This window comes from Anomaloglossus baeobatrachus, chromosome 2, assembly GCF_048569485.1.
Source record: "Anomaloglossus baeobatrachus isolate aAnoBae1 chromosome 2, aAnoBae1.hap1, whole genome shotgun sequence".
NCBI classification, from domain to species: Eukaryota; Metazoa; Chordata; class Amphibia; order Anura; family Aromobatidae; genus Anomaloglossus; species Anomaloglossus baeobatrachus.
The window spans coordinates 699166984-699191687 of record NC_134354.1 but is presented as its reverse complement, the minus strand read 5'-3'; the positions used below and the strand labels follow the sequence as shown (position 1 = coordinate 699191687).

General features: G+C 49.3%; 1 protein-coding gene across 1 annotated transcript in view; it reads right to left on the bottom strand.

Moving 5' to 3' along the window:
- The window catches only part of SMARCD1 (SWI/SNF related BAF chromatin remodeling complex subunit D1), a 91412-nt gene that overhangs the window by 17925 nt on the left and 48783 nt on the right, over positions 1-24704 (bottom strand). Inside the window, 6 exon segments of the mRNA XM_075334553.1 lie at positions 458-559; positions 639-761; positions 22683-22818; positions 22903-23000; positions 23076-23237; positions 23327-23428. Coding sequence (XP_075190668.1) covers positions 458-559; positions 639-761; positions 22683-22818; positions 22903-23000; positions 23076-23237; positions 23327-23428 — 723 coding nt within the window.

The window sequence follows — 24704 nt, the reverse complement described above, 5'->3', positions numbered from 1 at the left end:
CATGTAAAGGTACCTTAACCCTACTTGTAATTGTGAGATAATTGTTCTGTTCTTGTCTAAAGGACCCCATATAAATTAGCCTAAAGTCCACTAAACCAGCCAATATTGACTGGTCCACTCTAATCTGTATGGGGAGTCGGCTAATTGTTGGGGCGATATTGGACTCCTGATTGCCCTCTTCTCTTAGAGATAAGCCACCAGAGATGTCAGTCAGTGGCTCTCCGGGAACATAGAAGCATTCATACGATCGAGTGCTCCTGTCCATGTCAGAGAGGTTTTCTATACTATCTACAGCCGGCTTACAACTGATGGGTTCCACATCTCCTCCTCCTCCTCCCTGCATAGATGAAGTCTGGTATAATCACCCATAGAATATGCTTCACTATCTGGTAAAAATTCCTGGTATATAATGTAGAGACCTACAGTAAAACTGTCATGTAAATCTGGTGACACATACCTTTGAATAAAAATATCGACAAACAGCCTCTTGAGCCCAGGGCTGGAAATAAAACTCTGCCCTGCGTTCCTCTTCAGGATTACCCACGACGTCCGTCATCGTCTGCGGCAAAGAACATGATGAGAAGGAGAAGCTCAGAACAGCGGCAGAGCGCAGCACACACGACCCGCTCACCACTAACCTTTAGGTCCCGGCACTGAGACTGCAGCCAATCATTGATGAATCCTTGAGGATCACGGGCAAAACTTAACATAAATTCCCGCTGGATCTTCAACTGATTGATTGTTTCAATGGTTTCATGGATCTAGGAAAAAAAAAAAACAAAAAAACAATACAATATAATCTATGATTACTGGGAAAACGTTCATCCAAAAGGACAAGCGGCCTGACACTAGAAGCACTGACGTATGTGTGTGTAGAGATCCACAAAGCAAGAATGTGGTAGCAAGGGCGCTGAACTTCTGGAGACCCTCTAATAAGATCACTAGATAAAACGCCATGACTGGAAGTAACCTGACAACAAAGTGCCACCAACCAGAGAGCGGGCGCCACGGGAGGACGCACAAATCTCACATCTGCAACTCCGCAATCAGAGCAGTGACCTGATGTTCCAGTCATCTTACACTGCTCAGTAATGAACGGCCGCCGGCATCTCTTCTGAAACTACTGATGCAATAAACTCAAATGAATGAACATTTAACCTTTTCCCCTGGTAGCGGACCTCTCTGCTCCGTGTGATCACGCGTAATCAATTGGCCACAGACATTGCATACCTGATAGCCCACCACCCCAGATAAATGGCTACCAGAAAACACTCATCTCCTAGTATCAGATGGGTAAAAGCAGAGCTACTCCCTTAGAAACATTAGGGTACTTTCACACTTGCGTTCAGCGAAGTCCGTCACTATGGAGAATAGCGCAGTCCGTTAACGCACTGCGCTATTCTCCATAGACTTGTATGGACGACGCACTGTAACGCAAGTGTCAGCGTTGCATCCACTGGACGACGCAGCGTCGTTATTTTGACGCTGCGTCGGGCGGAAGGAATGCAGCATGTAATGGTTTTTTGAGCGGTGGAAACCTCTGTTTTTCACTGCGCATGCTCATTTTTTTTTTTAAAAAAATCACAGAAACTATTTTGTTTCTCGGTGGCCGAACGTTCAGCTGAGCGCCCGGCCGCCGGCATGTGAGAGCTCTCAGCTGAGCGCCCGGCCACCGGGTGATCAGATGATCGTTCACAATAGTCTGCTGCCGGTAAAAAAAATGAAAAAAAAAAAAAAAAAAAAAGCTTTCCATTGTTTTGTACGATCCGTTGCATCCGTTGTGCCACTATATGCAACGCATCCGTTGCATCTGTCACACAACGCAATGCAACGGATGCCGTTCAACGCGAGTGTGAAGCTAGCCTTACATGGCTGGAAGGGCCTCTAGAAACCAGTGGGATCTTTAACTCCTTCACCCCTGGGCGATTTTCCATTTTTTGCTCTCCTTCTGAGAGCCATAACTTTTCTTTATTTTTCCATCAATCTTGCCATATGAGGGCTTGCTTTTTACAGAACGAATTGTACTTTTAAATAAAACCATACGTTTTACCATATAGTGTGGGAAAAACTGCAAAAAAGAAGGGAATTTTGTTACTTACCGTAAATTCCTTTTCTTCTAGCTCCAATTGGGAGACCCAGACGATTGGGTGTATAGCTACTGCCTCCGGAGGCCACACAAAGCATTACACTAAAAAGTGTAAGGCCCCTCCCCTTCTGGCTATACACCCCCCGTGGGATCACGGGCTGCTCAGTTTTAGTGCTAAAGCAAGAAGGAGGAAAGCCAATAACTGGTTTAAACAAATTCAATCCGAAGTAACATCGGAGAACTGAAACCGTTCAACATGAACAACATGTGTACCCGAAAAAACCAAAAATCCCGAAGGAAACAGGGCGGGTGCTGGGTCTCCCAATTGGAGCTAGAAGAAAAGGAATTTACGGTAAGTAACAAAATTCCCTTCTTCTTCGGCGCTCCATTGGGAGACCCAGACGATTGGGACGTCCAAAAGCAGTCCCTGGGTGGGTAAAATAATACCTCAAGTTAGAGCTGCAAAACAGCCCTCCCCTACGAGGAGGCAACTGCCGCCTGCAGGACTCTTCTACCTAGGCTGGTGTCCGCCGAAGCGTAGGTATGCACCTGATAATGTTTGGTGAAAGTGTGCAGGCTCGACCAGGTAGCCGCCTGGCACACCTGTTGAGCCGTAGCCTGGTGTCGTAATGCCCAGGACGCACCCACGGCTCTGGTAGAATGGGCCTTCAGCCCTGATGGAACCGGAAGCCCAGCAGAACGGTAGGCTTCAAGAATTGGTTCCTTGATCCATCGAGCCAGGGTGGATTTGGAAGCCTGCGACCCTTTGCGCTTACCAGCGACAAGGACAAAGAGTGTATCCGAGCGGCGCAGGGGCGCCGTGCGGGAGATGTAGATTCTGAGTGCTCTCACCAGATCTAACAAATGCAAATCCTTCTCATACCGATGAACTGGATGAGGACAAAAGGAAGGTAAGGAGATATCCTGATTGAGATGAAAGGAGGATACCACCTTAGGGAGAAACTCCTGAATCGGGCGCAGCACTACCTTGTCCTGGTGAAAAACCAGGAAGGGAGCTTTGGATGACAACGCTGCCAGCTCGGATACCCTCCGAAGAGACGTGACCGCTACCAGAAAGGCCACTTTCTGTGAAAGTCGAGAAAGTGAAACATCCTTCAGAGGCTCGAAGGGCGGCTTCTGGAGAGTAACTAGTACCCTGTTCAGATCCCATGGATCTAACGGCCGTTTGTACGGAGGGACGATGTGACAAACCCCCTGCAGGAACGTGCGTACCTGAGGAAGTCGTGCTAGACGCTTTTGAAAAAATACCGATAGCGCTGAGACTTGCCCTTTAAGGGAGCCGAGCGATAAGCCTTTTTCCAAACCAGATTGCAGGAAGGAAAGAAAAGTAGGCAATGCAAATGGCCAGGGGGACACTCCCTGTGCCGAGCACCAGGATAAGAAAATCTTCCACGTTCTGTGGTAGATCTTAGCAGACGTGGGCTTCCTAGCCTGTCTCATGGTGGCCACGACCCCTTGAGATAATCCTGAAGATACTAGTATCCAGGACTCAATGGCCACACAGTCAGGTTCAGGGCCGCAGAATTCAGATGGAAAAACGGCCCTTGTGACAGTAAGTCTGGCCGGTCTGGTAGCGCCCACGGTTGGCCGACCGTGAGATGCCACAGATCCGGATACCACGACCTTCTCGGCCAGTCTGGGGCGACGAGCAGGACGCGGCGGCACTCGGACCTGATCTTGCGTAGCACTCTGGGCAAGAGTGCCAGAGGGGGAAACACATAGGGCAGCTGGAACTGCGACCAATCTTGCACTAAGGCGTCTGCCGCCAGAGCTCTGTGATCGCGAGACCGTGCCATGAAAGTTGTTGTGCCGGGACGCCATTAGGTCGACGTCCGGCCTTCCCCAGCGGCGACAGATTTCCTGAAACACGTCCGGGTGAAGGGACCATTCCCCTGCGTCCATACCCTGGCGACTGAGGAAGTCCGCTTCCCAGTTTTCTACGCCGGGGATGTGAACTGCGGAGATGGTGGAGGCCGTGGCCTCCACCCACATCAGAATCCGCCGGACTTCCTGGAAGGCTTGCCGACTGCGTGTCCCGCCTTGGTGGTTGATGTATGCCACCGCTGTGGAGTTGTCCGACTGAATTCGGATCTGCTTTCCCTCCAGCCACTGCTGGAAGGCTTGTAGGGCAAGATACACTGCCCTGATTTCCAGAACATTGATCTGAAGGGTGGACTCCTGCTGAGTCCACGTACCCTGAGCCCTGTGGTGGAGAAAAACTGCTCCCCACCCTGACAGACTCGCGTCTGTCGTGACCACCGCCCAAGATGGGGGTAGGAAGGACCTTCCTTGTGATAATGAGGTGGGAAGAAGCCACCATTGAAGAGAGTCCTTGGTCGTCTGGGAAAGGGAGACTTTCCTGTCTAAGGACGTCGACTTCCCGTCCCATTGGCGGAGAATGTCCCATTGAAGTGGGCGCAGATGAAACTGCGCAAACGGGACTGCCTCCATTGCTGCCACCATCTTCCCCAGGAAGTGCATGAGGCGTCTTAAGGGGTGCGACTGGCCTTGAAGGAGCGAGTGCACCCCTGTCTGTAGTGAACGCTGCTTGTCCATCGGAAGCTTCACTGTCGCTGAGAGAGTATGAAACTCCATGCCAAGATATGTTAGCGATTGGGTCGGTGACAGATTTGACTTTGAAAAGTTGATGATCCACCCGAAAGTCTGGAGAGTCTCCAGCGCAACGTTCAGGCTGTGTTGGCATGCCTCTTGAGAGGGTGCCTTGACAAGCAGATCGTCCAAGTAAGGGATCACCGAGTGTCCCTGAGAGTGCAAGACTGCTACCACTGCTGCCATGACCTTGGTGAAAACCCGTGGGGCTGTCGCCAGACCAAATGGCAGGGCTACGAACTGAAGGTGTTCGTCTCCTATAACGAAGCGTAGAAAACGCTGGTGCTCTGGAGCAATCGGCACGTGGAGATAAGCATCTTTGATGTCTATTGATGCTAGGAAATCTCCTTGAGACATTGAGGCAATGACGGAGCGGAGGGATTCCATCCGGAACCGCTTGGTTTTCACGTGCTTGTTGAGCAGTTTTAGGTCCAGAACAGGACGGAAAGAGCCGTCCTTTTTTGGCACCACAAACAGATTGGAGTAAAAACCTTGACCTCGTTCCTGAAGAGGAACAGGGATCACCACTCCCTCTGCCCTTAGCGAGCACACCGCTTGCAGAAGAGCATCGGTTCGGTCGGGATGTGGGGAGGTTCTGAAGAACCGAGGCGGAGGACGAGAACTGAACTCTATCCGGTACCCGTGAGACAAAATGTCTGTTACCCACCGGTCTTTGACCTGTGGCAGCCAAATGCCTCAAAAGCGGGAGAGCCTGCCACCGACCGAGGATGCGGAGAGAGGAGGCCGAAAGTCATGAGGCAGCCGGCTTGGAAGCGGTTCCTCCGGCTGCTTTCTTTGGGCGTGAGTGAGTCCGCCAGGAATCTGAGCTCCTCTGCTCCTTCTGAGTCCTTTTGGACGAGGAGAATTGGGTCCTGCCCGAACCTCGAAAGGACCGAAACCTCGACTGTCCCTTCCACTGTTGAGGTTTGCTTGATCTAGGCTGGGGTAAGGAAGAGTCCTTACCCTTGGACTGTTTAATGATTTCCGCCAATTGCTCACCAAACAGCCTGTCTTGAGATAATGGCAAACTGGTTAAGCATTTTTTGGAAGCAGAATCTGCTTTCCATTCCTTTAACCATAAGGCTCTGCGTAAAACCACCGAGTTGGCGGACGCCATTGACGTACGGCTGGTAGAGTCCAAGACCGCATTGATAGCGCAAGTCGCAAACGCAGACATTTGCGAAGTCAAGGACGCCACCTGCGGCACTGATGGACGTATGATAGAGTCCACCTGCGCCAGACCAGCTGAAATAGCTTGGAGTGCCCACACGGCTGCGAATGCTGGAGCAAACGACGCGCCGATAGCTTCATAGACAGATTTCAACCAAAGGTCCATCTGTCTGTCATTGGCATCTTTAAGTGAAGCCCCATCTTCCACTGCAACTATGGATCTAGCCGCAAGCCTGGAGATTGGGGGGTCCACCTTTGGACACTGGGTCCAGCGTTTGACCACGTCAGGGGGAAAGGGATAACGTGTATCCTTAAGACGTTTGGAGAAACGCTTATCTGGATAAGCATGGTGTTTCTGGACTGCTTCTCTGAAGTCCGCGTGGTCCAGAAAAGAGCTCAATTTACGTTTGGGATACCTAAAATGGAATTTCTCCTGCTGTGCTGCTGCCTCCTCCGCTGGAGGAGAAATATCCAGCAGTCTATTGATGGCCGCTATAAGATCATTCACCATGGCGTCACCATCAGGGGTATCCAGGTTGAGAGCAGTCTCAGGATTGGACTCCTGATCACCTAGTTCTGTCTCATCATACAGAGAATCCTCTCGCTGAGACCCTGACCAGCGTGATGACGCCGAGGGTCTCTCCCAGCGAGCTCGCTTAGGCTGCCTGGGACTGTCGTCCGAGTCAGAGCCTTCAGCCTGTGATGTCTGGGACCCCCTTGGAGCACGGTTGCTGCAGACAAAGAGCGGGAACTGGCGTCCCACTGTGCCCAGTGAGAGGGCTGGAGTATGTAAATAAGACTCCAGCCCTCGGCGCTGACTATTGTACAGCGTCTCTCCCCTTCCCTGACTGACAGGGCTGGGGGCGGGAACGAAGCGTAACTAGGCCGCAGAAGCCGGGGACTAGATTTACAAGCGCTGCCGTCGTAAAAGCACGGTCGGCGCGAAGTCCCCGGCGCACCACAAGTCTCAGCCGCGCCGCAGTTACCATGTCGGCCGGCGCGGTAGTTCCCCACACATAAACTCACTCAGCAAAGCTGCAGTGAGTATAACCCCAAGCGCGCAGCGCTACTGTCCCCGGCGCACTAGAAACCCCAGCAACGCTGGAGTGTGTCTGTGCCTGTCTGCACGGGGACACAGAGTACCTGAATGTTGCAGGGCCTTGTCCCTGACGGTACCCTAGCTCCGTATCCAGCAGGATCTCCGGGTCTGTGGATGGAGCCCGGCCTCAGAGTCTGGAGGCCGGTAAGATCCCACTTCACCAGAGCCCTTCAGGGGGATGGGGAAGGAAAACAGCATGTGGGCTCCAGCCTCCGTACCCGCAATGGGTACCTCAACCTTAACAAACACCGCCGACAAAAGTGGGGTGAGAAGGGAGCATGCTGGGGGCCCTAGTATGGGCCCTCTTTTCTTCCATCCGACATAGTCAGCAGCTACTGCTGACTAAACAGTGGAGCTATGCGTGGATGTTTGACCTCCTTCGCACAAAGCATAAAACTGAGCAGCCCGTGATCCCACAGGGGGTGTATAGCCAGAAGGGGAGGGGCCTTACACTTTTTAGTGTAATGCTTTGTGTGGCCTCCGGAGGCAGTAGCTATACACCCAATCGTCTGGGTCTCCCAATGGAGCGCCGAAGAAAAGTGCGGTTGCAAAATTGTTTTTTGGGTATTTGGTTCACAGTGTTCACTATAGGGTAACACTGATGTCGGTGTGATCCCTGAGGTCGGTACAAGTTTGTAGACACCAAACATGTATGCTTTTACTTTTATCTATAGGGTTAAAAAAAATTCAAAAGCTTGTAAAAAAAACTTTTTGCGCCATTTTTCGCGACCCGTAGCGTTCTCATTTTTCGGGATCTGAGGCTCAGTGGAGTCTTATTTTTTTGCATCTCGAGCTGACATTTTTAATGGTACCATTTTTGTGCAGATGCTATGTTTTGATCGCCTGCTATTGCATTTTGCGCAAAATTTGCATCTACCAATCTACCTATCTAAAAAGAGAAAAGTACACACTGTATATCCCAATCAAGACACAAAAATAATCATTTTTGTGTCTTGATTGGGGATATACAGAGTGTGCCGGAGTTACTCTTTTCTCTTTGGGCACTGCATATGCACTTCCCATTCAAATCAAGGGAGATGGAGATGTGCAGTTCCCGACCGCTAACAGAAGATGGAGCAGCCACCGCCGGCATAGAGAACAGCTGATCGGGAAGGGTGCGGGCTGTCGGACCCCGGCAGATCAAATATTGATGACCTATCCCAAGGACAAAGTAGTGGACAACCTCTTTAACTGGATGTCAGTGTGTATGTATAGTTGTAGCTTCCGCACAAAAGTATCGTCTTGTGTTCTCTAAACAAAGGCGATGTCTATCAAAACTCAGTCCTAGAAATGGATGCACTGGATCCACTGGATGCACTTTACGATGCAGACTTCTAGAAGTCACCTGCAGCGTCCGCAACCTGTAGGATTCAAACTGTTGTACAACTACAACTCCCAGCATACCCAGACAGCTGCAGAGGATTCTGCTGTAGACCGATGGGCAGAATGGGACATCATGAATGTCTGCGACCCTCGGCAGCACGTTTGTGGACTGGAATCGCTCCCACAGCTCAGAGTTTATTTATAATTTTAGGGAATTATTATTTAGGCAAACCTCAGCTGTCCACACGTTCTTCCAAACTGACCTATACTAATGATCCGCAGCTTCACCGTCTACGAGGAGTAGTTCACTGTAACCAGCGGAACAGACACCAGAACCAAGGCACGCAACAGATTAAAAAGCTCACCTGGGAACCGAGCGAGAGCATGAACCGACTCCGTGTGAAACGCAACGCCTCCGGAATACATAATGTCCTCAGCACAAACACACAGATCGGAAACCGAGCTAAATATTCAATTAGTTGAGGTTGATGAAATTGCGGCACACATTAATAACGCCTCTGGGGGAGACATGTTAAATGCCTCAAAATATTAGAAAGCATGAAAAAGAAATAATCATGTTCCAGCATCTAATCCTTAATGATATTTTACAAGGAGTGTACAGTACAGTGTGCCCCGGGAAGGAATAGCCGCTCTTTGTAGATTGCTGCCTTTGATGCAAAAGTCAATGAGAAACAAAGCTGTAATGCAAACCCAACAACAAAGCTTAAAGGGGCTCTCCAATTATTAAAAAAAAAAAAAAAAATACACCACATGCACAAAGCTTACAGTGAGATGCATGATTTACTAATACACAGTTATCTGAAATACCCTGTTTATGAAGTGGTTTTCCTATTACAATATATATCACCACTCCATAGGCTATCCTCCAACCACCCCTTTCCCCTAAAGCGGGCTTTACACGCTGCGACATCGCTAGCGATGTCGCGAGTGATAGCACCTGCCCCCGTCGGTTGTGCGTCACGGGCAAATCGCTGCCCGTGGCGCACAATCTCATTAGGACCCATCACACGGACTTCCCTGCCTAGCGACATCACTGTGGCCGGCGAACTGCCTCCTTTCTAAGGGGGAGGTTCGTTCGGCGTCACTAAGCGGCCGTCCAATGGAAGCGGAGGGGCGGAGATGAGCGGTCGGAACATCCCGCCCACCTCCTTCCTTCCTCAATGCAGGCGGACGCAGGTACAGTGATGTTCCTCGTTCATGGGTGTCACACATAGCGATGTGTGCTGCCGCAGGAACGACGAACTAGCAACGATAATCGGGATAAGAATGACCGGTCTACGATTAACGATTTTTCTCTACTTTGCGCTCGTTAGCGGTCGCTCGTAGTTTTCTCATACCAAGACGTCGCTAACGATGCCGGATGTGCGGCACCAATTCTGTGACCCCAAGACATCTCGTTAGTGATGTCGTAGCGTGTAAAGCCCACTTTAGACTCAGGATTAGTAGGTTTATCAGGGGCCACACCTCCAACAATCAGACGTGTATCGTATATCCTGGGTATAAGTGATGTTTATGTGAGGCCACATGGTTCCTCAAAAGACGTCTCCTGTGGCTTCCCATCTCTCTATCCTCCCGGTCTATGGAAGGACTGTGTTTCACATGCTGGACAGCAGCTTGTGCAGATCAGTAAACCGCAAAGCAGAACAAGGGGTGAGCTAGTATTGTGCTTAAAGGGAACCAACCAGCAGTCTTTTCATATATAAAATAAAACCAGTGCTATACTGGTGCTAGGATGCTGAATGTAACCATACCTTTTGTTCCGAGATTGGATGTTTTATTTCAGAAATATGTGCAAGTAAAGTTCCAGCAATGAACTGCTATTTGATTGACAGGTGCAACAAGAAGGGAATAGGTGGGTCGGATCTTGCTATCTATTCCTGCCCCTGTCTGCCTGCTTAGCCTTCCTCCCCCTGTCGCTGTAATAGACGTTAATTCCGATGCAGGCAGGCAGAAAAGAGCGGGAATAGATAGCAAGAGCCGACCCACATATTCCCTTCCTGTTGCACCTGTCAATCAAATAGTGCATTGCTGGAACTTTACTTGCACATATTTCTGAAATAAACCATCCAATCTCTGAACAAAAGGTAGTCTTAGATTTATCATCCTAGTGCCAGTATAGCACGGGTTTTACTTTATATATGAAAATCCTGCTGGCTGGTTCCCTTTAATGGAAAAGGGAAACAACTGTTGGCAGGAGGCAACATGGAAACTAAAAGCTTTACAGAAAGCCTTAAAAAGAGCTACAAAGCACAGGGCAAGGAAGTGAAATATAATTAGTTTTACGCTACGGTGGCATCAATGGAAGACACGTGTCTAGGCGCGAAAAACCCTATTAAATCAAAGTTTGTGATTTTCAGGAAGGACATTTTAGCCCCCTTTAGGCTATGTAGCCTCACCCAATAGAACAGATTCATGGTTTTTAATGAGAATAGTCAGGTCTACAAGCTCTGCAGAATGATTACCCATAGTATCAGTGGCTGGTACAAGCCAAATTATTTGTGCTTTTCAAGGATGCGTTAACTATCGCAGCTACATGGCTTCCAAGTAGTGCCACTGTAAATGAATAGATTTTGATCTAAAAGTGTAAGTATGGTCGTGATGCCTGCAGTGTCTCCTCACATCCACCAGGGGGTCTCTGCTCAGGCTGGGAAAAAGACTGACCGGAAGGAAAGAGAAAGTAAAAGAGCAGAACGGCAAGACAAGGCCGCAGTATGCAGACGTGTGGTGTCCGGCTCTCATTTTGCTCGGCTGATGTGCTAGGATTGAAAGAGACTGTCTGCTAAATTCATTGTCGTATAAACCTCACATCGGGGGACCAGAGATTGCTGCTGGACAGAAAACTGTATCCAAAAAGACATTCCTGGGTGTTGCTCGTAACCCGACTGCTTATCCTGTTCCTCAGGTGATATGGGTGACTGTCGGTTGTCAAAAAAGAGAATTTTGTTTACTTACCGTAAATTCTTTGTCTTATAGTTCCGTATTGGGAGACCCAGACCATGGGTGTATAGCTACTACACTCAAAAGTGTAGCTCCTCCCTCTGAGCCTATACACCCCCTGGAGAACCAGATCTAGCCAGTTTAGTGCAAAAGCTGAAGGAGAATAGCCACTCACAAGTAAAAAATGATCAAGAACCGGAACAACCGGAGACTGTCAACAACAACAGCCGGTGATAACACGCGGAACAAGAAAGTGCCAACAGGCAACAGGGAGGGTGCTGGGTCTCCCAATACGGAACTATAAGAAAAAGAATTTACGGTAAGTAAACAAAATTCTCTTTTTCTTTATCGTTCCTATGGGAGACCCAGACCATGGGACGTCTCAAAGCAGTCCATGGGTGGGAATAAACAAAAAAAAAAAAAACTAAGAAGTAGGCGGAGCCTAACTTCACAAATGGGCAACAGCCGCCTGAAGGATGCGTCTGCCCAAGCTCGCATCTGCCGAAGCATGAGCATGCACTTGGTAGTGCTTTGAAAAGGTATGCAGGCTAGTCCAAGTGGCAGCCTGACAGACCTGCTGAGCCGTAGCCTGGTGCCTGAAAGCCCAAGAGGCACCGACAGCTCTGGTCGAGTGTGCCCTGATCCCCGGCGGGGGAGGCACCTGAGAACACTGGTAGGCCTCCGAAATGGCCGACCTAATCCAACGGGCTAAGGTCGGCTTAGAAGCAGAGAGGCCCTTACGCCGACCTGTGGTTAGCACAAAAAGAGAGGTGCACCACCTAAGAGCACGAGACACATAGATCCGGAGAGCACGCACCAGATCCAAAGTATGCAACGCTTTTTTAAAGCGATGAACAGGAGCCGGACAAAAGGAAGGCAGGGTAATGTCCTGGTTAAGGTGGAAAGGAGAGACCACCTTAGGAAGAAAGTCCGGAATCGGACGGAGAACCACCTTGTCTTGATGAAAAACCAAAAAAGGTGACTCTGAAGAGAGCGCAGCCAAATCGGAGACTCTCCTGAGGGAAGTTATGGCCACTAGAAAGACCACTTTCTGTGAAAGACAAAACAAAGAAACCTCCCTAAGAGGCTCAAAGGGGGGTTTCTGCAAAACCGTGAGAACCAAATTGAGGTCCCAGGGATCCAAGGGCCGCCGGTAAGGCGGAATGATGTGAGACGCGCCTTGCATGAAGGTGCGGACCTGAGCCAGCCGGGCGATACGCCGCTGGAACAGCACTGATAGAGCCGAGACTTGTCCCTTGAGAGAGTTGAGGGACAGTCCCAGCTGCAGACCGGACTGTAGAAAGGACAGGAGGGTCGGCAAGGAAAAAGGCCAAGGAGGATGGCCGGAAGAGCGACACCAGGACAGGAAAATCTTCCAAGTCCTGTGATAGATCTTGGCAGAGGAAGACTTACGGGCCCGAGTCATAGTGGAGATGACCTCAGGGGGAATACCAGAAGCCGTCAAGATCCAGGACTCAAGAGCCACGCCGTCAATCTGAGAGCCGCAGAATTCTGGCGGAAAAAACGGACCTTGTGAGAGAAGGTCTGGACGGTCCGGAAGATGCCACGGCACCTCTACGGACAGATGGAGCAGGTCTGGGTACCAAGCTCGCCTGGGCCAGTTCGGAGCAATGAGAATGACTCGACGGCCCTCCAGGGGAAACACGTAGGACAGACGAAACTGGGACCAGTCTTGAACCAGAGCGTCCGCGGCGAATGCCTGAGGATCGTGGGAGCGAACCACGTAAACCGGAACCTTGTTGTGACGGGATGCCATTAGGTCCACGTCCGGAGTGCCCCACTTGCGGCAGATTGACTGAAACACTGCCGGATGCAGGGACCACTCGCCGCCGTCTACGGTTTGACGGCTGAGATAATCTGCCTCCCAGTTTTCCACGCCTGGGATGTGGATTGCGGATATGGTGGACTTTGAGTCCTCCGCCCATTGAAGGATGCGTTGTACCTCCAACATTGCCAGGCGGCTGCGTGTCCCGCCTTGGTGATTGATGTAGGCAACCGCTGTCGCGTTGTCTGACTGGACTCGGATGTGCTTGCCCGCTAATAAGTGGTGAAAAGCTAGGAGAGCCAGAAGCACGGCTCTGGTTTCCAGCACATTGATCGAGAGGGCTGACTCGGATGGAGTCCAGGTGCCCTGCGCTCGGTGGTGGAGACATACCGCTCCCCAGCCGGATGGACTGGCATCCGTGGTGAGAATCACCCAGGACGGGACTAGGAAGGAGCGCCCCTGAGACAGAGAGAGGGGCCGAAGCCACCACTGAAGAGATCTCCTGGTCTGTGGCGACAGAGCCACTAACCTGTGCAAGGAGGAAGGCCGCTTGTCCCAACAGCGGAGAATGTCCAGCTGCAGAGGACGCAGATGGAACTGGGCAAAGGGAACAGCCTCCAATGACGCCACCATCTGACCCAGCACCTGCATCAGGTGCCTGATGGAATAATGGCTGGGCCTCAGCAGAGAGCGCACCGCCAGTTGGAGGGACTGTTTGATTAAGGGCAACTTCACAAGAGCCGGCAGAGTCTCAAACTGCATCCCTAAGTACGTGAGCCTCTGGGTCGGAGTCAGAGTGGATTTTGGCAGATTGACAAGCCACCCGAATTGGGCTAGAGTGGCAAGAGTGAGCGAGACACTCCGCTGACAGTCTGCGCTGGATGAAGCCTTGACAAGAAGGTCGTCCAGGTAAGGAATCACTGCCAACCCCTGTAGGTGCAGAACCGCAACCACTGCTGCCATGACCTTGGTGAATACCCGAGGGGCCGTGGCTAACCCGAAGGGGAGAGCCACGAATTGGAAATGTTCCTCTCCGATTGCAAAACGCAGCCAACGCTGGTGAGAAACTGCAATTGGCACATGCAGATAGGCATCTCTGATGTCGATGGATGCCAGGAAATCCCCTTGGGTCATTGAGGCAATGACTGACCGCAGAGACTCCATGCGAAAATGCCGCACCTGAACATGCTTGTTGAGAAGCTTGAGATCCAGGATGGGCCGGAAGGACCCGTCCTTTTTGGGGACTAGGAAGAGATTTGAGTAGAAACCTCTGAACCGTTCCCGGGCGGGAACCGGTACAATTACTCCGTTGGCCTGCAAGGATGCCACGGCCTGAGAGAAGGCGGCGGCCTTGGAGCAGGGGGGAGTTGACAGAAAAAATCTGTTTGGCGGGCTGGAAGAGAATTCTATCCTGTAGCCGTGGGAGATGATATCCCGCACCCACTGATCGGAGACGTGTTGAAACCACGCGTCGCCAAAGTGGGAGAGCCTGCCACCGACTAAGGACGTTGCTGGCGCGGACAGATAGTCAAGAGGAGGCTGCTTTAGTGGCAGCCGCTCCTGCGGTCTTCTGAGGACGCGCTTTTGTGCGCCAGTTGGATTTTTGGTCCTTAGCCGAGTTAGCGGACGAGGCCGAGGGCTTAGAGGACGACCAGTTAGAGAAACGAAACCTCGACTGATTCCTACCCTGGACAGGTTTCTTGGTTTTGGTTTGTGGCATGGAAGTACTCTTCCCGCCAGTAGCTTCCTTAATAATTTCATCCAGCTGTTCACCGAACAGCCGGGACCCAGCAAAGGGGAGTCCAGCAAGGTACTTCTTTGAAGAAGCATCTGCCTTCCACTCTCTAAGCCACAAGATCCTGCGGATAGCGAGGGAATCAGCCGAAGCCACCGCAGTGCGGTGAGGAGCCTCCAGCATGGCAGACATGGCATAGGATGAGAAAGATGAAGCCTGAGCAGTTAAGGTAACCATCTCAGGCATAGATTCCTTAGTGAGGGAATGCATCCCCTCCAGAGAAGCAGAGATGGCTTTGAGAGCCCACACTGCTGCAAAAGTCGGGGAGAACGAGGCCCCTGCCGCCTCATATACAGATTTGGCCAGAAGGTCAACCTGGCGGTCAGTGGAATTCTTAAGCGAGGTGCCATCAGCCACTGATACAACGGTCCGGGCTGAGAGTCTAGACACCGGGGGGTCTACCTTTGGTGAATGAGCCCACTCCTTGACCACCTCAGGTGGAAAGGGAAAACGGTCATCGGAACCACGCTTTGGGAAGCGTTTGTCAGGGCAGGCCCTGGGCTTGGTCACAGCGGCCGGAAAACTGGAGTGGTTAAAGAACACACTCTTTGTCCTCTTAGGCGAGGTAAACTGGTGCTTTTCTGCCAGAGAGGGTTGTTCCTCTGATACTGGCGGATTGAGATCCAGTACAGAATTAATGGACGCAATCAAATCACTAACATCTGAGTCACTTTCGGACAGACCAATGGGGCACATGGAGGTAGTCGCCGAGACCCCAGTAAAGGCATCCTCCTCGTCCTGCGAGACAGCTTCTGAAACCGAACCGCGGGACGAGGAAGGAGAGGGAGCCCTGCGTCTCTTTTTAGAAGGACGGGGTCTGGGACCAGATGATGAATCCTCTGTGAGCTCCGGTCCTGAGAGAGACCTAGCAGCAGAGGCACCCTGTGAAGGGGGCTGATGCATGCTCAGCAAAGTCCTGGACAGATGTCCCATGGAGTCAGCAAAAGACTGGGAGATAGACCTGGTTAAGGATTCTACCCAAGCCGGGGGGGTCAGCCACAGGAGCCGGAGCAGCCTGAGAGACCCCTGGGGGTGCGATTCCAGGCTGAGGCATAGTCAGGTTAGAGCAGGCATCACAATGTGGATAGGTGCTCGGTTCCCCCAGAGAGTATATACAGAGGTCCACAACCAGAGGTTGTGGCTTACCAGACCACTGGAGCGGTGTTGTGTGCCCTCCAGATCCCGAAGCCCGGACCCCCAAGCACCTCAGCAGGGATGCTGCAGACCAGTGCTGATCGCAGGGAAAACGCTGAGAAAATGGCAGCCGGAGCGAAGAGAGGGGGCGGGACTCACTCTGGGAGTGGGATCTGGAGGGCCATAGAGACTTATAGGGGAGGAGACATGTACTCAATGAGGAGTGTCTCTCCCCTATGCAGAACGGCCGCTGGGCGGAGCTGCGCTGTCCCTCTGCATGAATGACATGCGAGGGCAGTGAAACCGAAACTAGGCCTCCGGCGAAGCCGGGGCCTAAATTTGAGCGGTGCGGCCGACGTGCAGGCACCATCGGCGCGGTTCTCCGGCGACAGCCAGAGGACCCGCCGGAAATGTCACAAAATACACTCCGCACACTCTCCCACAATAATAAAGTGCAGGGACCCCCAATATATAAGCGTCTCAGGTACTTAGCTTGCTGAGACGCAGGGTTCCAAGTCCCTGGGGATGAGTGCTCCGGTCCGGCAGGATCCTGAAGGGCTGCGGATGGAGACCGGTCTCCTGCCAAGCATGGAGAACCGTGCTGGCTCCCACTTCAAGCCAGAGCCCAGGAGGGATGGTGAAGGAGCACGGCATGTAAGGCTCCAGCCTTGGAATCAACCTTAACAGCACCGCCGACACAGTGGGGTGAGACGGGACATGCCGGGGATCCAGATTGGACCCGCTTTTCTTCAAACTCTTTCCAAAAATCAAATGAGAATGCATGTATGGATGTATGGATGTATGCCTCCTGACACAAAGCAATAAACTGGCTAGATCTGGTTCTCCAGGGGGTGTATAGGCTCAGAGGGAGGAGCTACACTTTTGAGTGTAGTACTTTGTGTGTCCTCCGGAGGTAGAAGCTATACACCCATGGTCTGGGTCTCCCATAGGAACGATAAAGAAAAACTCGTTAATCCTTTGGGACTTACCAGAACTCTTGAGGATCTGATACCCCTGTATTGATAATGCAAGTCCTGAGCTCAGGCCACATACGCTTTTTTTTTTTTTTTTTTTTTTTAAGTAAGTAATGTGTACACATTCCTCAGTTTGGCACCCAAACTGGTTTAAAACAGGCTGCAGCCATTTATACCGGACTGAACTTGATCGCATGCGAGATGCAGTTATACCAGGCACTTGGCACTAGATTAGCCTGTTACTGTGTATTTGTGTAAAGGGAAAGGAAGGACAGTAATATAGTTAAGTTTGTTAGTCATTGTACGGATCCAGTGACAGGTCCTGCTGTACACCCAGTGATTTTCACTTCTTACATAGAACAGAGGTTTCGTCCTAGGGTTTGTTTGCGTTTTCTGTGAGGTAAATTGTTCTGGTAGTCTCCTGATACATTGCAAAGTGTCGCTGAACAGGGCTGTGGAGTCTGAGTCGGAGTCGGAGCTCATTTTGGTGGAGTCGGTATAAAATGCACCGACTCCTAAAATATATAATAAATTGGGGACAGTAGTGCAATGCAGAATGTGCTGAATATTTTACTAAATAACAACATTTAGTATAATGCTTATATTTAAGTGAAAAATGTATTGTACAATGTGAACATCAGACATTTAATTATTTTTATGATGCAATAAATAAAGATATTTAGATAGAACATACAATATATTTATTGGAATACAACTTTAGAACACAAAACTGTAATTGTAAATATGTAATACAATATGTAATATATACACACACACACGAGATATATATATATATATATATATATATATATATATATATATATATATATATGTAATCTACTGTATACTACATAGTGTATTACATATTTACAATTTATTAGTTTTTTGTGTTCTAAAGTTTTATTCCAATAAATATATTTTATGTTCTATCCAAATATCTTGATTATTGTATCATAAAAATTATTAAATGTTTGATGTTCACATACACATGTTCATACCTGTAGACTGTAAGCCCTCGCGGGCAGGGTCCTCTCTCCTCCTGTACCAGTCTGTTATGTACTGTTAATGATTGTTGTACGTATACCCTTTCACTTGTAAAGCGCCATGGAATAAATGGCGCTATAATAATAAATAATAATAATAATAATGTACTACAATAAATTTTTCACCTAACTATAAGCAATATATGTAGGAGTCGGTGCAAGAGAAATTGAGGATTTGGAGTCGGAGTCGAAGGTTTGGTTTACCGACTCCACAGCCCTGCGCTGGGGCAGCACAGTAATCTCCGACTCTTGTATCCAGGTGTATGTACGAGTACCGTATTTTTCGGACCATAAGACGCACTTTTTTCCCCCCAAATGTTGGGGGAAAGTGGGGGGTGCGTCTTATGGACTGACTATAAGGCTGCGGGGAATGAGGGTGCCGCGGGTCATCGGCGGTACGAGCAGGCTGTAACAGCCTGCCGTGACCACGTGGGCCCGCTCATTACATATGCACACCCATCCTCCGCCCATCATCTCAGCGAAACCGGCGCTGACAGGTGGGCGGGGTGATGGGCGGGGGGGGGGCGTGCATAATTAGCAGCCGGCCGTGATCACCCCTGGCAACTACAGCCTGGAGTGATCATGTGCGGCTGTATTCACTGCCCCCCGTGCATCATTATCAGCGCGGGGTGCAGTGAATCAGTATACTCACCCGTCACCGTGTGTGGAGCCGCCCCCCTGCAGCATCGAGTCTTCCTGTCTGTGCCGGCGGTCAGCTGATCTGGACACATTTCATGAGCAGGATGGATGGGGGCATTTCATGAGCAGGATGGATGGGGGCATATCATGAGCAGGATGGATGGGGGCATATCATGAGCAGGATGGATGGGGGCATATCATGAGCAGGATGGATGGGGGCATATCATGAGCAGGATGGATGGGGGCATTTCATGAGCAGGATGGATGGGGGCATTTCATGAGCAGGATGGATGGGGGCATTTCATGATCAGGATGGATGGGGGCATATCATGATCAGGATGGATGGGGGCATATCATGATCAGGATGGATGGGGGCATATCATGATCAGGATGGATGGGGGCATATCATGATCAGGATGGATGGGGGCATATCATGATCAGGATGGATGGGGGCATATCATGATCAGGATGGATGGGGGCATATCATGATCAGGATGGATGGGGGCATATCATGAGCAGGATGGATGGGGGCATATCATGAGCAGGATGGATGGGGGCATATCATGAGCAGGATGGATGGGGGCATATCATGAGCAGGATGGATGGGGGCATATCATGAGCAGGATGGATGGGGGCATATCATGAGCAGGATGGATGGGGGCATATCATGAGCAGGATGGATGGGGGCATATCATGAGCAGGATGGATGGGGGCATTTCATGAGCAGGATGGATGGGGGCATATCATGAGCAGGATGGATGGGGGCATATCATGAGCAGGATGGATGGGGGCATATCATGAGCAGGATGGATGGGGGCATATCAGGAGCAGGATGGATGGGGGCATATCATGAGCAGGATGGATGGGGGCATATCATGAGCAGGATGGATGGGGGCATATCATGAGCAGGATGGATGGGGGCATATCATGAGCAGGATGGATGGGGGCATATCATGAGCAGGATGGATGGGGGCATATCATGAGCAGGATGGATGGGGGTATATCATGAGCAGGATGGATGGGGGGTATATTATTAGCAGGATGGGGGGTATATGAGCAGGATCATATACAAGGCAGGAGGATCCTTATCAGAATGGGGTACCTTAGTAGAGAATTTGGGGACATTACCCCCATAACAGTGTCAGCAGCAGATCCTCGCCCCATAACAGTGTGTCATGACCATATTTTTTGGTTAAAATTTTACTTTCCTATTTTCCTCCTCTAAAACCAGGGTGCGTCTTATGGTCAGGTGCGTCTTATAGTCCGAAAAATACGGTATATTTTCTTGTAAACGCTGATATTTTGCATTTCTTGATTCACATCCAAGTTTTTTATAAAGGAAAAGAATTTAACCCTATTATTGTCTGGAATCGTTCCTAATCTGCGACCCACTGTATTCGGATAGCAAGATTCCAGTTCACAAAAGTAGCTCCCTGTCTATCTCAATTTAAAAATGACATTGTATATCTGAGGAGACAGTCTAAAGAAAAAAAAAAAAAAAAAAAGACAAAATGGGCCGCACACACACACACACCGTGTTTTTCCCAAAAACAAGACCCTATACTTTTTTCGCCCTGAAAAAAGCACTAGGGCTTATTTTCGTGAAGCACCGTTGGGTTAACTTTAGACAAATTCCACCCCCCCACGAGATTCACACTTAAAGAGACCCTGGACGCGTGGCTCCCAGGTCCCCCTGCGATCCTCAGCGGGCGCTCCCAGCAGGAAAGCTCCATGCCGTATTCCCCTGCTCCTGGCTGACACTCACATACATCAGATCACACACACTCACCACATCTAGCGATATGCATTGCTTCCAGCCAGCAGGGGAAGATGGGATGCAGTGCAGTGGAACGCATCGATGCTTTTCACCGCAGGTCCTCTGCATTCCACCGCACGGTGTCCCAGGATTCTCTGCCAGACAGAAGCAATTGGTATTACTGAATGTGTGATTGTGTGGGTGTGCGAGCTGATGGCTGCATGATCTGATCTGTGTGGGTGTACGTTCCACTGCAGGTTCTCCTGTTCAGCATCTGGTGGGTATGATCGCAGGGTCTTCTTTCTTTTTTTTGGGGGGGGGGTTGCTTTATATAATGAAGTGTCTTGCAGTATCTAACTTTTTATCTGCATGTACAATTCATTATTGAACCGCGACTAGGGCTTATTTTCGTGGTAGGGTTTATATTTAAGCTTTGCTCCGAAAAGTCTGAAAATTCCTGCTAGGGCTTATTTTTTGGGGGAAGTCTTATTTTTGGGAAAACACTGTAGTAGTGTGCAGGTGCACAAATACTCTATGTGGCCAATATACAGACATACAATGTGCTTCAGCAAGCTGTGATTAAGTAATGCATGAATTCTGCTACTGCTGTAAGTGTTAAAAACACAAAGTGTACTTAAATATTAATGGTCCCCATCATGAATATCCTACCTCTCTATGTGCCAATCCAGGCCTCCTCCAGGGCTCAGCACACTTATTCGTCCATCATTTCCACACAAGGGTTTAGTTAAGAGCTATGGCAGGTTATTTTCACTTCCCCATTCAGATGAGGTCTGGCTCAGCACATGGAATGTTAAGACAAGTTACAAGGACCATTCAAATTTAGGTACACCTTAACCCCTTAACGACCCATGACGTACTGGGTACATCATAGATCGTGTCACTATCATCGCCGCAGCGATCCGCGCACATATCAGCTGATTTCAACAGCTGACATGTGTGCCTGCAAGTTACCAGTGGAATCACTTTCCACCCGCAACTTTTAACCGCTTACATCTCACTGCCAATATCTGGCAGTGAGATGTACATGCGCGCTGCCATTACTTTTACTTACCGCCGCCCCACCGGAAGTCACGTGCGTGATCATGTGATTTCTGGTGATTGCCTTGGTAGCCCAGGGTCATGTGAGGACGCCTGTAGCTAACATGAGTCGCTTTCTCTCAGTACCGACATAGTGCCAGCACGGAGAGTAAAGCAGCATATCTCGGCTCTGTAGCTGAGATCTACAGATAGATAAGGTAGAGCGATCGGATTGTTGATCCATAGGGGACTAGTTAAAAAAGAAAAGTAAAAAAAAGTAAAAAAAAGTTTAAAAAAATAAAAAAACTTTAAAGTTCAAATTACCCCCCTTTCGCCTTAATTTAAGGGTTAAAAAAATATACACATCACCGCGTTCAGAAATGCCCAATCTATCAAAATATAAAATCAATTAATCTGATCGGTAAACGACGTAGCGGCAAAAAAATTCCAAACGCCAAAATTACGTTTTTAGTCGCTGCAAGTTTTGTGCAAAATGCAATAACATGTAGCATCTGCGCAAAAATAGTACCATTAACAATGTCAGCTCAAGACGCAAAAAATAAGCAGTCACTGATCCCAAAAAATGAGAACGCTACGGGTTTCGGAAAATGGTGCAAAACGTGCGCCACTTTTTTTGGACAAGCTTGTGAATTTTTTTAACCCCTTAGATACAAGTAAACCTATACATGTTTAGTGTCTACAAACTTGTACCGACCTGAGGCATCACACCCACACATCAGTTTTACCATATAGTGAACACGATGAATAAAATATCCCAAAAACTATTGTGCGATCACACTTTTTTTGCAGTTTTTCCACACTATATGAGAAAACTTATCGTTTCATTTAAAAGCACAACTCGTCCAGCAAAAAGCAAGCCCTCCTAGGGCAAGATAGACGGGAAAATAAAAAAAAGTTACGGCTCTCGGAAGAAGGGGAGCAAAAAAAAAAACAAAACCAAAAAAAAAAAAAAAAAAAAAGGCCGGGGGCTAAAGGGGTTAATGTAGTTGGATGGCTTTTGTACTTTGAGATAAAAATCGGAGGTAGTTAACTTTTTTTTTTTTTTATCATTTCCAGCAGTAGCGGAGCTCGCATATTCATTATTTGCCGTGAGCTGATGCGCTGTGCCAGTGTACAGAGTGCGTATATGTCCTTAAAGAGTGTCTGTCATTGACCGTGATGCCAGCAGATGCCACTATTGCCATTCGACTTGGGCAACAGCACTGCCACACATGCTTATAATGCTTTACCTTGTTATCTAGAGCGGCTATTTCTTGCTGGCTGGATGTGGACAGAAGGAAGGAATTCATCTGTGTTTTCAGAGTATCATCCACTTCAACATCGATATCGTAACAAGCAGTTTTCTTCTGATCATTAGGATCCACACTGGAAACAAAAGAGCCCACAGGTTACAATGCCAAGGATAGAAGGGAACAGTGAAGAACAGTAAGAAGAGAAGATCCTTTTTACCTAATGACATGATTGATTATGATGGGCTCCGGTGGCATGAGGAGAGCATGGAGTCTCTGAGGTAGCTCGGAAAACTTCATCCTCTGAGACTCAAAGATCTGTGGTGGTAAAATGATGTAATGGTGAGAACCACACAAGAAGAGAAAGTCGCGCTATACAGATTATGTTCCCACCTGCTGGAGGTACTTGTCACAGATTATAAACTCTCGCTCGTGAGGGTCCTGAAGCTTATGAGTTTTGATATACTGCCATAGGGCTTGGATGATGACCGGACGAGTTTGGGTGTGGATACCGAGAAGACGAGCCAGGCGGGGATCAAGCTTAAACTGAGGTGGCTGCGGAAATACAATGAAATGACAAAAGTGCTACAGATAGTGCTGAAGGGTCACTACAAAATGCAGGATTGTGATTTCTTCACACGTACCTGATAATCCAGCATCAGTAACACAGTGCAGCGCACATTGACATCTCCAGGACGCTTCACCTGAAACCCATCAGTCTCCTGCGTGGTCGGCGTTCGGTGCCACTGCAAGCGATAGCCAAGAATGTCAGAAATAGAAGAGTATTGTATACTGAGAAGAATAATCCTTATGCAGGCACCGGTGATCAGCTGATCCCCCTGGGTCCCGCTCCTGGCACAAGCCAGGGGGATAAATTATTACATTGCAGCCATTGTGACCCTCCGCAGAAGACAGATTGCTTGAGAGCAGAGTGGCTCTATGTCCTTGTGTGATCAGAGGCCCCCCTTCTGGGATGTCCATATGGACAGGAGAGGTCTTCACGATCTCTCGTTAAACAAATGGCCTTCAATGATTAGTAGACCATTACCATGCTCCAGGGCAATAAAGAGGGGGGGGGGAATCACCTTTTTAGTAGACCATATCCCTCCCCTTGAGCTGCATAATCCCCTCCATTAAACCCTCTGCAAGTGTCGGTAACACTTCCCACCAAGTGGAACATTTTCTGATGACATGAAAAAGATATTTGGAGCAGTTTTGTAATGAGAACCCATCAGCCGACTGCTTTTGTCTTGTCCTCAGATCCCACATCTTGACCCTGAACGACTCCGCACAAAGCCGTTAATATTACATCACTTCAGCTCTGAGGGTTGGTGCTAAGCCAAGAGGCAAGACAGCGAAGCCGGCCCAGGACGTGAGCCGCATCAGAACCACCAAGAAGCCAGGTTTCAAAGGAGCCTTGTGTTTTGGAGAGATTCCCTTATGGCATCCACTATACCATTAATGTAAATATAACAAGTGGAATTCGTGCTAAGTGTATAAAAAGCGGCAACATGGCTTGTACTTCATTCAGTGGTTGTGGTAAAGCATTGTACGGTTCTGGGCCAAGGAGACTCTGCTACTGTTCACATAAAGCTGTCACTTTTGCTTTCTGCAATGGTCATCTTAGGTATTTAGTCTGCAAGAAAACCGGCAGCTAAGGCCTCATCCAGACGTCTCACAGATCGAACACAAGCCTATTATAGTTTATAAGGCTGTTCACATGTCTGGGGGATTTTGGGTACGAAGACCAATTGGTCAACAAAAAAACAAAAACATAAAGGGCACGGGGCATTGAATCAGACTGAACACTGATGATATTTTTTGCAAGTCCAATAACAGGAAGAATAGCGGCAACTCACTCCGGGTACATGCAGCGTTTATTCTGTAAATACAGATCACATCAGGTGGGGGAGAGGGGACTGCGGGTGGTGGACGACAGCCGTTTCGCGCTGTCGTCAAAGCGCTTGTTACAGCACGAAACGGCTGTCGTCCGCCTTCCGCACCCGCACTCCCCTCTCCCCC